The sequence below is a fragment of the Trichechus manatus genome, unplaced genomic scaffold (assembly GCF_000243295.1).
Source record: "Trichechus manatus latirostris isolate Lorelei unplaced genomic scaffold, TriManLat1.0 scaffold00037, whole genome shotgun sequence".
Taxonomy (NCBI): domain Eukaryota; kingdom Metazoa; phylum Chordata; class Mammalia; order Sirenia; family Trichechidae; genus Trichechus; species Trichechus manatus.
Window position 1 is genome coordinate 11,060,806 of NW_004443973.1, and position 13,364 is coordinate 11,074,169.

General features: G+C 39.7%; 1 protein-coding gene across 2 annotated transcripts in view; it reads right to left on the reverse strand.

Annotated features, from left to right (window-relative positions):
* MAP3K20 (mitogen-activated protein kinase kinase kinase 20) overlaps nucleotides 1–13,364 on the reverse strand; it is a 224,619-nt gene that overhangs the window by 17,596 nt on the left and 193,659 nt on the right. For both annotated transcript variants that reach the window (XM_004375500.1, XM_023730563.1), the window contains exons 15-16: nucleotides 12,880–12,942; nucleotides 11,812–11,904 (exon numbers count right to left, since the gene is read on the reverse strand). In XM_004375500.1, the coding sequence (XP_004375557.1) occupies nucleotides 11,812–11,904; nucleotides 12,880–12,942 (156 nt within the window). The remainder of the gene's footprint in view (nucleotides 1–11,811; nucleotides 11,905–12,879; nucleotides 12,943–13,364) is intronic.

A 13,364-nucleotide genomic window follows, 5' to 3' on the forward strand; every position in this document is an offset into this window, starting at 1 on the left:
TGTAGGGCTGCACCCTGAATTCAGACTTCTAGCCTCCTGAACTGTGAGGAAATAAATTTCTGTTCTTTAAAGCCATCTACTTGTGGTATTTAGACTACAGCAGCACTAGGAAACCAGGACACCTTTGTTATAAGCTAGCAAAAGTAGCTATTACAGTACAGGGGAATCTCATCTTCCAAAAGTGAATATTAAAGGCAAAAATTGCAAGTAGTCCAATTATCCCGGTGAATTCCTTTGTAAGACTCCATGGCAAAGATTGAAATACTGAGTCTCTTAAGTCCCACAGAGCCAACTCTCCTCCATTGTTGAAAAAGATCATTGTTAAAAGTGCAAATGGTGCCATTCTCTGTCCAAAAGCTGCCTTTTCTTGATTTATCTGGTTAGTATTTGGGGTCACAACACTTTCCTCCATCCTTCACACTTAGGCTGGTGGCTTCGTGGCTTGTCATGACCCTCACTTTCCAAACCAGGAATAACCGAGTCCTGCCTAGCTGCAGAAGCAAAATCATGGGGCCAAGTCCTTACCATCGTGGCTTTTAATTTCATAACCAGATTCCTATCCAAGAGAACCTCCTCCTGTTCAAATTTATATCTTGATGCACATTTATAGGGAGTGCTAATTAGTACAGGGGCAGAACTGGGCAGTGGAAAGTTCTTTTGCTAGGGCTTCAAATAGTTACAAGAACCTTTCCACTAGCTAGTTTATCTGCCTATCAATGCAAATCTACAAGAAACCTATCAGGTTTTCTGGGAACTGGGAGGGGGATTTTTACATTTGAAGCTGATGAAAAACATGGCAATTCTGTTGGATGTCCAAGATATGTACCGTTTATCTGGGCAGCTGCTGAAATACCTGGATAATTTTAGGAACTAGTGTGTGGTTAATGGAGGATGAGAAAACATTCCGTTTGAACTGCTTCAGCATTGCTACTTATGTGAAACATTTTTCTGAATTAAGATCACTGGCCAAGTAAAACAGAAACTCGTGAGCATAAAATCCTAAACAACACTCAATTAATGCTCAAATAAGTATCTCTTTGTGAGAAATCACTATTGCACTTTTTGTAAGTTGTTTAAAATTCTTTGGAGCTCTAAACTAGTATAAGTGACACCAAAAATAGACATTCTCCTCTCCCTCTCAAATGAAAGGAAGGAAGGAAGGAAAAGGAAAAGGAATGGAAAAGGAAGGAAGGCTCAAGATAGAGGTAAATTTTTCCAAGAAAAGGGGATTAAAGATAGCACAAGCATTAAACTTCAAATACTGTTTTGTTTAAGTTCTGGGCAATGCAAAGACAACAATTTCTCTTTCTAACAAAATTTTACTGCCAATATGAACAGTACAGATAAGTCTTAGAAAAAATAAGACCAAGATTATTCAGAATATTCCAGAAGGAAACACACCTCAAGATTAGGTTTTCAGGCTTCTATACATCATCTTTCCCTGAAGCTTAAAAACAAAAAACCAAACCCATTGCCGTCGAGTCAATTCCAACTCATAGTGACCCTATAGGACAAGGCAGAACTGTCCCATTGGGTTTCCAAGGATTGGCTGGTGGATTCGAACTGCTGACCTTTTGGTTAGCAGCTGTAGCTCTTACCCACTGTGCCACTAGGGCTCTTCCCTGAAGCTTAGAGATATTTAAAATTTTTTAAATGCTTTTTTAAATTGAGGCATAATTTGCATATAATAAAATGCACAGATCTTATGTGCATCAGCAAGTCTTGATAAATGTATATACCTGTGTAACCACCAAAACAAGCAAGATATTTCCATTACCTCAGAAAGTTCCTTCCTGCCCTTTCCCAGTCAACACCCCCTCCACAACAAGAGGCATCCCCTGTTCTGATTTCTATCACCATAGATTGATTTTGCCTGTTATTAAAACTTAAACAAAATTGGAACCTTACAATGTACTCTTACTTGTCCGGTGCTTTCGCTCAGCATGTTTTTGAGATTTATCCACATTATTTATTCCTCACAGACTTACCCTGTTATAGATAGTTCTGCCCCTATTTTACAGATGAGGGGACTGAGGTTCAGAAAACGTGGGGACTTGCGCAGCAAGGTCACTCAGCTACGCTAGGATAGGAATTCAAGTCCTGGGTGTGCTAAATCTAATTGTAGAGATACTGGTTTTTAAAATCTCCACCACCACTCCACCCCTCCCCCAATCAACAGAGAACAAATAAAATGACCAGACAATGTTCAGGGTTCTAGTGAAGAGGCCCCTCAATCTTGAAAAAGGCCTGTATTGAGGAAACATTCTAAATTATAACACCCAGAGGCTGGAATAAACTTTTTAATATTGAAGAAGGAGGGAAAAAGAGAAATAGCCTCATAGCAGGCCACTGACTGTTGTGAAATGTTAAGAAGTAATGCAAGATGAAATAAAAATATGATAAAAATGTTGGTCCTGCTGGTATGAAAAGTAGTAAGATGTTGATGATTTAGGCCACCGAAGGCTCCTTCACAGGCTTTGTTATCATCTAGCTCAGCTGCTGAAACCTGCTGTTTTAAAGGCAGGAGAGTCAAACATCCCACGATAGCACCTGGGTTATTTATCATTATGTATAACCCCACTACACTGTATTTTATTATGCTGCCTTTAAAAGGAAGATAATACAAGTATGGTTAATTTGCTTCTCTTCTTTATCTATACAATGTCATGACCCAGCACGGCTTTGTCCCATGAGATTCGTTTTTCAACCCCAAAGAAATCCACAAGAAACTCTCCCTAAAAATTCCATTAATAACCTCTTTCAGTGCATATAGGTTGCAGGGTCTGGAACTAAGAATGTTTTTATCTCTTCAGCAAAACAATGTCTCATAATGATGTACAGGACTATTGCTGTACTGATGAAGAATCATACATAATTCAGCACCTTTCACTTGGCACCACTGTGATATCCTCATTAGGCGAGGCTCACAGTGTCTGTCAGATGGTGTCCATGCGAACGCAGGCATTATATTGTCTTTGAGATGTGCAGCTGCTTCCATGACACTGCCAGTATATAAAAACATGACGCCAGTTTGTTTTATTTAGTGCTAAACCTTCCAGTTTGTAAAAACAAGGCTGACACAGAGCCTGACATGAGGCAGTGAAAATAATTAGCTCTCATTTTCTCAGCCTCCTATTTCCTTCTCCCTGCTGTGTTCTCTTTCCACTAAACCACCACATGTCAGTCGAAATGGGAGGCAATTAGTGGGCTCATTTCAGTCCCCACAACTGTGCTGAAAAGAAAGTATTTATGATGGCACAATGAACAGCTGAAAGATTAAATAACATTTGCCTTTTGAAAAGAAAATGACTTCTAGCTAAATGGGCAATTTTTGATTATTCTCAAACAAGCTTAGAGTAGTTGGTTTTTAAAATACAAGAAAGGAAAATGAGTCATTTTTAGGTGAAAGAATCAAATAAAACTTGACACAGTAATGCAAATAACTGATGTTTTATCGCGAAATATGTAAATGCGTTATACCCTTAACAATGGCTTGTGTCTAAGGTCGGGGCAGATTGGTGCCAACTAGACACCAGTGGAGATAAGGTTGCTGTACTGCCTTTTTGGGGGTTGTTATGTGAGTTATGTATCAAAAGGGGACTTTAGGGATGATGTTAAAATAAAGTGAAACAAATCAAGTGAGACATACTTTCATATGATACATTACATACTTGACTACCGAAAACGGTTCAGATGTTAGGCGACATGTTTGGAAAGGGGTTTTTCTTTTTTTTCATTTCCCTCTCTCTATTTGAAATCGGAAGACACCAGGGATTATCCCAGACAAAAAGAATAGTCAGTCTTGCTATTGGTTTTTGAAAAGTTACGAATCTATTCTATCTCAGAGTGGGTTTCTGAACTAATATAGAAGGTGGTCTGGTTTATCTAATTACTGTTTTAGAATTTTTTTAATATTGGAAAATTTATTGCAAATAAACTTTAACCCATGACCCTCAATATATAAAAACATCTGCTCTACCTGATAATTTCTTCTCCTACCTTCCATGACCCTAGAGGTGACTCTAAGAAATACAGCTTTTAAAAATAAACTGTTCGCATTAATCGGGATTGTTTATCAGTTGAGCAATTCTCAGCCCAAATCCTAATGTCCAGGATTGATATGGTTATCATACATCCTTGACTTTCCAACATAATGCTTTGAATTTCATTTCAAATGATCTGTCCCTTTTACAGTCATCAGACTTCAAGACCTAATTTGTAGTTCAGAAACTACAAGTCATTGTGAGCACCAGCGTCCTGTCCCTGCAGAACCTGCAGATCCCCAGAGGCTTCTGAACACCTGCTTCTTCTAAAAGCAAAGATCTCCTCTATTAATACGAACAACTGTGACTATAATCATGAAGTCACCAACCTACGATTGTTCCAAAATTTTTCTAAGACAGTCACAAGTTTAAATTTGTTCTTCTGTCTCCATAAATGTATTTTTACTTTTTACAAACTCGAATCCCAATTTTTGGCTCATATATTATGGTCAGGAGCCCTGGTGATGCAGTGGTTAAAGCGATTGACTGCTAACCTGAAGGTTAGTGGTTGAAACCACCAGCGGCTCTGTGGGAGAAAGATGTGGCAGTCTGCTTCCATAGAGATTTACAGACTTGGAAACCCTATGGGGTCGCTATGACTTGGAATCAACTTGAAGGCAGGGTTTGGGTATTTTGGTCAGTGTATCTGTATGAGACAATGGCCGCCCAAGGAAACCTAAGCCAACAGTGGATTCATTAGGAGATCTGAGTTCCCTTTGAGCTAATCACACATATTATTATAGCTGGTCAACAACAGAAGTGTATTTATAATTTATTCAAGCCTATGTTTTATCATGTATACTTCAGCCCTATTCTCTATTTTAAAACGAATTCATAATGTTAAGAAGATCAAGAATGATCCAATAGTGTGCTGGAGTCAGCTGTCATGAACCAACTGCACACATCTCTTCCCAACTCCAAGTTCAGCAAGGTAGGGTTGGTAATGTGAAATTGGCAATGGAGGGAGTATTTACACCAGGGAAATCGGCAAACGCTACAAATCAGGGCAGTTTTCTGCAGTTGTTCCACACTTCCTGGCATGCCACTGTCTATTCATGGCTGTCAGTCCATCAACAAGCGTGTACTGAGCACTTCTTCCATTCTGCTCTAGTTCTACGGGAGGCTGCCCAACCCCTTTGACAAAGTACTCTGCCATACTCTGTAATTAGAAATCGCCACCAAGTTACGTAGTTGTAAAATTCTGAACTACATTTGCTTCTTTGTTGTCAAGTAAAATTGTATTTCTTACAGAATCCTACCCCTGCAAGCTTATATACTTAGGCACACAAACACATGTATATGTAAATACTCCCCCTTACCCCCCAAAAAATAGTTGTTCATGGGAAATAAACGTGGCTACACTGAATTTTTAATAAAGACTAGATATGACGAAGTAAAGAAGTGCTCCTTTTAGCTGTTCTGAAAGTTACAAAAGGTGTTGGGTTTTTACTTCCTTACAAATTCCTTTGTGCCCTGTTATTTTATTCGTGTTTATCTATCCATTTATAAAAATTACACAATAGGAAAAAAAAAGCCCTATCTGACAGTTTTTGATATTTATAGTGCTCTGAGAAATGGCCTGGAGAGTCAATTAAGTTTATTAAATGCAACACTTTATAAGCAATCTAATAAAGACCTAAAAGCACAGTACAAGTGACAAGCATTTGTGAAAAGCAGGCTTTTTAACCTATAGATGAAATGCTTGGAAAAGCAGAACTATTGCTTGGATTTCTTCTGGTGGGGTGGGAGAAGGGGAACAGGTGTTAAGAATGACAAGTGTGGAAGGAGGGAGAGGGAGAAAGGTGGAAGGGAAAAGGCCCCCAGTGATAACTTCCCAGGAGTCCTGGGTGGAGCAAATGGTTAAGTGCTTGGTTACTAGCTGAAAGGCTGGCAGTTCGATTTGGAAGAAAGGCCTGGCAATCTACTTTCTGGAGCATAGTTCTACTTTGAAACACCTGGCATTACCATGAGTCAATTCAGAATGGACTTGCTGGCAAACTGATCTGCGTTTTAGGTAAACTTTCACTTCGATGGGAGCAGTTAGTTCTGCTTCCACCTCTTCAAAATAGTCCCTTCATTTTCTCTTCCGAGTTCCTTTGCCACTTCAAAACACCTCTCAAGAGGGAACTGGAAGTGATGGTCATTTGGAAAGGGGATGGCTCTCGTCCGGAAGCCTGACCCCCATTCAGGGGTCCATGTAGCCAGGGTGCTGGGAAAGATAAGGTACGGTGTCCATTACTTCTCCCCTAACCTCAATCTCTCATCTAAGGCAGGGAATCATTTCAGACACATGAGACACCAGCTTCAACCAGATTCCCCTTGCCTCACTGGGGAGAGGAGGACATAAGGCCTGATGGACAAAGCCTGTGACTGCTCGGCACTCACAAGGGCAAATGTCTCCCCAGATAGTTCCTTCATAACTCTGCTTTTGAATTTTTATGACAAAGTCTCAAAAAGATCTTGGTGAGAAAACTGCTGGGTGATTTGATAGTTTATCCCTTGGCAATTTGAGAATCAATATTCCTGACTGGTGAGCTTGTAAGAGTTATAATAATAAATTCCATGCAGCTGAATATTTCATAAAAATGGGTTGTTGCCACCCTGGGGAGTATATGAAGTTGCCTGAGATGCTGGAAGTCACTTTCCTTTTGTGCCAAGTCAAGGGCCTTAGATTCTAAAACACAAGGCACTTTCCCCATGAAACAATATAGTGACACTGTAGTATTAACTGATCAAGAAAATGCTTTTTTATTACCAATGTACTTATTTTGGAAGATGAGGATACTTTCTTAAAAGAGGCAGTATGACACAGTGGGTAAGCCCTTGGACTTGGAAGTGGCAGAGATTAGATTTGCCCTTTACTAGCTGAAGACTTTGGGCAAGGACTTCCCCTCTCTGCTTCTCAGTTTCCTCATGGGAGTAATATGGGGATAACACTCCCTATCATGTTAGGTTGAAACAATTACATGAGAAAAATGTTATGCAAAGTACTTACCACAGTGTCTGCCAGAGATAGAAAATAATAATAATTACTGTAATCATTCCAAGCCCAAAACACTCAAGCGGAGAAAGACGCAATTTCTGCCAAGTTGATTGTCGTAACTTCAAGGCTGCCTCAACATACAATGTTCTATTGTTCTATAATGTTCATACTATACGTTCATTGTAGAAATGTTTTGGTTGTTGCTAGGTGCGCTCGAATTGGTCCTGACTCATGGTAACCTTAGGTATAACATGAAACGTTGCCCAGTCCTGCACCATCCTCAAGATCGTCGGTATGTATAAGCCCATTGTTGCATTCACTGAGGGTTTCCTTTGTTTGTGCTGACTCTGTACCAAATATGATGTACTTTTCTAGTGACTGGTCTTTCCTGATGATGTGTCCAAAGTAAGCAAAACAAAGTCTCACCATCCTCATTTCTAAGGAGCATTCTGGCTGCACATAGGTCAAGTAAATGGGTCAAATGAACTCAGTTACTAATTATTTCAATTGCCATTGAAACCTTTGGTCCAATCATGATATTTTCTCTGCCAGGTTGTTTAAAAAAGGAAAGGATAAAGGACACTTAGTTTGTGGGAGAACTCTTGTATTTATGTAGGGCTGGCATCTGGTCAGGTCCTGGTTATCCAGAGGGCTGTGGCAGTAAAACTGAGATTTGTGTGCTCTTTCTTCTTACGGGAAAGGGTCATGGCAGCAACGCTTGACTATGTAGTAGACACAGACACTCAAACATGAACAGCTTTCTTAGGTTCTTGGAATCAACCCAGTGTAAGGGATTTCACTTTTGTGCCATACTCCATCAGGTTATAAAATTAAGCTAAAAAAAAATAATTTAATCTGAATTCTTAGAACAAAAGGTTGACAGGTCTTACAAAAAAAGTTTTTTTCCCCCTCTACATATATCTGTGTTTTTGTGTACAACATCAAATTTCATTGTTTGGTCTTAACAGGCCAACGTAGGAATGTTTTTTTCCCAAGTTCCTGAAATGACATACCAATTTTAGGGGGTAATTAGCTGGTGGTCCTTGTCAAATGCATAGGAAAAACATGGCTACTATTTTCATGATAAACTCACTGTTCTACATTATTCCCAATGGCTACCATTAGAACGCATCTTTCATTTTACTTGTAAAAGAAAAAGTGAAATGGTCAAGCAAATGTCTCTGATATACAAACTCTTAGGTTTGGAGAGGACTTGCAAAGCTCCACTGTTCTCTTGTAAGGCTTATTCTAGTCATGGAGATGGGGGTGGATATAAAGGCATCCCTTTTTCCTTGAAAGTTGGTTTATAAGAACTCAGTTAATTGGGATTTGAGTAAATCTCTTTTTAGGGGGTGGGATGGAGGGTTCTTTAAAGGCCGAGCTAACAAGGTTTTCATGTGGGGAATTGGAAATTCAATTCAAAGTACATTTCTGAGAAGATATTCCATAATGTGAGGGCACGGGCTGTATAACTGGGTAGCTGGGTAGTTTTGAACTAGGCAGCAATTTATTCTAATACTATTTTATGAACATTTACAGATATCTTGGATCTGGCAAGAGAACTAGCACACTTTAATACAAAGGCATTGATCAAAGACATAATTTCTGGCCTCAGTTCTGTCCTGGACTAATTCTAGGCTGGTCACACACTTTCTCTTGCTATCTGTTTTCTAATCAGCAGTAATAATACTGTACCTTATGTATCTCACAGAAATGCCAAGGGGCTACATGAGATGACATATATGAAATATCTGGAGCTCTTTGGAAAGAAGTACTCTCTAAGTATAAGCTTTAAGTACTATATTCAGGAAACTATTCGCAAATGCCCATCAACCTCTGCAAGCCCCAGTTCAAAGTTGATCCCTTCCAAAAAAAAAAGCTTTTCTTAATTAACCATTCCAGTCACTGCTTCATATTTTTAGCACTTTGACAATACAGCCACATTGCATCTTTTAATCTACTTTATGACATCATCTATCCAGGTGCCCACACTAGAAGGCGGCCCCATCCTGGCTCCTCCCTCACCCCAAACTCACCCCAAACTCACCCCAAACTCCAGCTGGTGGCACAGTTTGATCAGTTTCATTTCTGTGTCCTTGGACCCATCCTCCCTCCCAGGGTGCTGCCATCTCCTTAGCTCCTCGCCACTTTCTACCTGGTTGTCTCCACTGCCTCATTAGTCTGTCTCATTCTGGCCTGGACTCTTTCCAGCTTTTCCTTTGAGAGGTCTTTTAACAACATGAATCTGATTCTGTCTTCTCTCTGCTTAAAAACCTTCAAACTCCTTAGCTTAAGATACAACACAGCTCAGTATCTGGTCTCCAGTTACCTCTCTGGCCTTAATTCCCATCACACTACTACATCTGCTCCATGTTAACTCTTCCCAGAAGGATTGGTGCTTAAGCTGAGTTGTGAGGTCCCATAGAAAAGTTCCCTGTATTTTTCTGGCTTTTTAACGCTGAGCTTTTGCACATACTGTTCCTTTTACCTTCAATATCCTGTCCCTACCTAATAATTCCTCATGGTTTTCAAAATTTAGTGCAAGCATCTCTTCTACCAAGAAGATTTCAGGACCCTGCCCTCACCTTTTTCCCCATCTGTTTCAGATGCTCATCCAGTTGGCTTCCCTAAAATCTGTGCATGGTGTACCATTCACTAATCTTATCTATTTCTCCCAGTAAGCTGTGGGTTCCTTGTAGGCAGGGATTGCATCCTTTGATTTTGTATTCTGAGCATCTAGCATAGAGCCAGGCACACAGTAAGTCCTCAAAATTCTGCTGAACAAATGAATGGAATTACTACTCTGGATGAGTGACCAAGAAACAGCAGAATATAAACAGTTATGAAGACTCAAGACCTTATTGATAATCTATGACTCAAGAAGTCTACACAATGATGGTCATTAATGGACCCTTGTACTTGGCGTCAAATATCATCTATAGCTTCTGATTTTTTCTAAAAGATATATTTTTCAAGTTTCTACCTTAATAAGTCCTCTCTTCATTAATTAAAAATTATTTCCTTGGTTGAGAACTCTCCTGACAAGTCTCTTCTAAGGAAAATTTTCCCTTGTCTTTCACCACCTAAAAAAAAAAAAAACCAAACCCATTGCCATCAAGTCGATTCCGACTCATAGCGACCCTATAGGACAGAATAGAACTGCCCCATAGGGGTTTCCAAGGAGTGCCTGGTGGATTCGAACTGCCAACCTTTTGGTTAGCAGCCGTAGCTCTAACTACTACACCACCACCTAAAAATGTTTAAACAAAGAGTACTCATTTGTTTACCATTGGATAAACTTGGGGGTGCCCACAACTACAGACTCTCAGGGTTAGAAGGGCCCTTGGTTGCTGATGGAGACAGAGGCACTTATTTTGCTGCCCTCAATTTGACAGCTGCTTCTTACAACCAGAATGAATAGATAGTGACCTATCCACAGAGGGAAGAGAAAAGAATTCACATACAAGAAACCTGGATTCAGAGCAGCTTCTTAGCAGGTTTCACTCAACCAAATTCTGGGGCGAAAGCAAAGAAGATAAGGATTTCCATTCAGCAGAAGCATCAATGTATCTGTAGTGGTGCAGACAAGACACTCCCTGTCAGGTGTCTAGGAAGAGCGACTTTGGAAGCCCCAGGTGAACTCACTTCTGGAATGGCCTGGGGTAAGCATGGTCTTATTAGTGAAGGGCCAGCTGGAGAGCTGAGGCCACCCCAGCCCTGCCAGAGCAACTGGCTACAGGTCGTGAGGACACGTAAGTGTTGTTGACAAGCTTCTTGGTTCCACAAAAGTACTAACAGGACTAGCAGTAGTTAAGAGCTGAGTTCTGGAGTCAGAGAGACCTGCGTTCAAATCCTTCTTCTGCTACTTGCTAACTGTGTAACCTCAGACAAGTTGTTTAACTTCTTAGACCCCCAATTTCCTCATTTGTAAAATGGGGGAAAAAAGCATCTACATCTCATTACTGCATGCCTGGTACACAATAAGTGGTCACTGAACAGAAGTTAGCATTATTATTAGCTATTTATGATAATTCCAAGTAACAACCCATTCTAATTCATATACCCAAAACCCATTGACATCAAGTTGATTCCAACTCATAGTGACACTATAGGACAGAGTATAACTGCCCTCATAGGGTTTCCAAGGCTGTAAATCTTTAGGAAAGCAGACTGCCACATCTTTCTCCCAAGGAGCAGCTGGTAGGTTTGAACCATCAACCTTTTTGTTAGCAGCCTAGTGCTTTAACCACTGCGCCACCAGGGCCCCAATTCATATATAACTTAGGCCAAATAATTTTTCTAGACTCTAAAAATGACATAAAGTGAAAGCTGATTGAATGAGTGCTGATTAAATGCCCTGCCATCCTATTTAGAGCTGATGATGTAGGTTTCCATATTGCCTACAGTTCCATTCTGGGTATTATAAAACTGATTCTCCATAAGAAATAGGATTCAGGAAGCTGGGATGCCAAGCAGTAATAAACAGTCACTCTGCTATCCAACCCTCATCTCCATTCCACCCCACCCACACTTCGCTGTGAGTTTCCTTGTGGGTTTGGGTGGCCTCACACAAGACTCTTCAGCTGACCGAGAGAGTGAAATTTCTAGATTGGATTACAGAGACAGCTGGCAGCCTTTCAGCTAAATTCTATTTTATAAAGCCTACAAATTTCCTCAGAATATAGTTAGCAGCTGGTAGGGGGGTATATAAAATTATGGAGTTACAGGAGAGAATGTTAAACAGTAAATTAGAAATTTATCCAAAGGATTTAAAATTTGATTTACCTGGGGACCAGTTCCGGGTTTCAAATGAAAACCAAAAACAAGTTCAAGGTTCACTATTTTTTCCTCATTTTCTTCAGGTTCACCTACTGCGTCCTAAAATAGAAAACCAAGCACCATTTATTCTAGATGGTGTTTTTATTTTTACTTCTCAAGTAAAACAGACGATTCTCTTAGCACTAGTCTTATTCCAGCCTAATCTATTAAATTTTGGTTATTTTAGAATAAGCTAAGAATCACAATTACACAGAGCAAGATAAATGACATATTAAGACTTTGAGAACTTTGCCAAATGATTTATCTCATGCACAAGAAATTGAATGTCACGGTCCTACATTTTTCACAGCGCATCTTTCATTACGTAATTTTACCCTAGAAATGCACTTAGCACCTAGAGATGTGTTTGAGACTTCACCTTGAAAGAGTTTCTCTGAAGATATTTACAAACTATTCCCAAAGAGGAATTAGGCAGTTCCCAGGGCATATGTGGATGGAGGATCAAGCACAGGAACATAATGAATCTTTGAGGGCTTAGAGATGGAAAACTGTAGTTGTTAATGAATGAGAAGAGTTCTGTGTATTAATTGCATGGATCTATTGATTTTATAGCAAAGTATGTCATATACCTTTAGACTATATTCAAAAATAATACGTTAAACATAATAATGTTTTATTCAAACAATACCCCTCACCTCCTCATGCAAGTGATACTCCAGAGTCCTGGTGTGTGAGTTCCTTCAGTGACTTATATGTTGGACAAACATCTCCTGGAGCCAGGTGGGGGGCCAGAGGGCCTCACCTGTAATGCTAACACTTCTATCCTTGAGCCACTAAGGCGAGATGTGTCGTTCTTATCATGAATGTGTTGTTAATATTGCAACTTGTGGGGGACAAGGGTGTTCAACTTACCCACATCCTAAGCTTCACTCAAAGGGCCTTTTGTTGGACAGAGGTGATTGCATTTCACTTCAAACAGTAGTTTCCGACACTGGCAAATTGAGGTGTGGATGTGGCAGGTGCATAGGTGAATAAAACTAGCACACTTTCAGTAAGAAACAAAGCCTTGCTTACCTTAATTAGTGGTGGAAAGTGAAACAAGTTTAGGTAATCGTGGGTTAATTTCTCAATGGCCGACTGTAAAAAATAACATCACATGAATTCGTTAATGATCCGATAATATCAAGAGCGGATTAAAATTACTGTGTACTTATAAAGGCCTTCTTTATGTAGTTTATAAAATATCTTGGGGATGTTAATATCAAACATCTATAGAGAATAAACCTGATTGTTCAGACTAGTGTGGGTAGTTTATAATTATTTAATGGAACAGGAAGATATTTTAATGATGTTAAACCTCAGACTAAGCAATAAGTAAAACTGTTCTTCAAACACCAGCAGAGTATGTCAAGGACAAGTTAATGTTCTGGTGTATAGAAGGTAGGTGTCACCCAGAGTAACTGTGGGAAAAACAACAAAGAACATGAACATAACTCCAGAGACTTAGGCTAAAATCTTACTAAAGGGTTTATTGCATTGTAAGGGCTTGTCTATGGGTA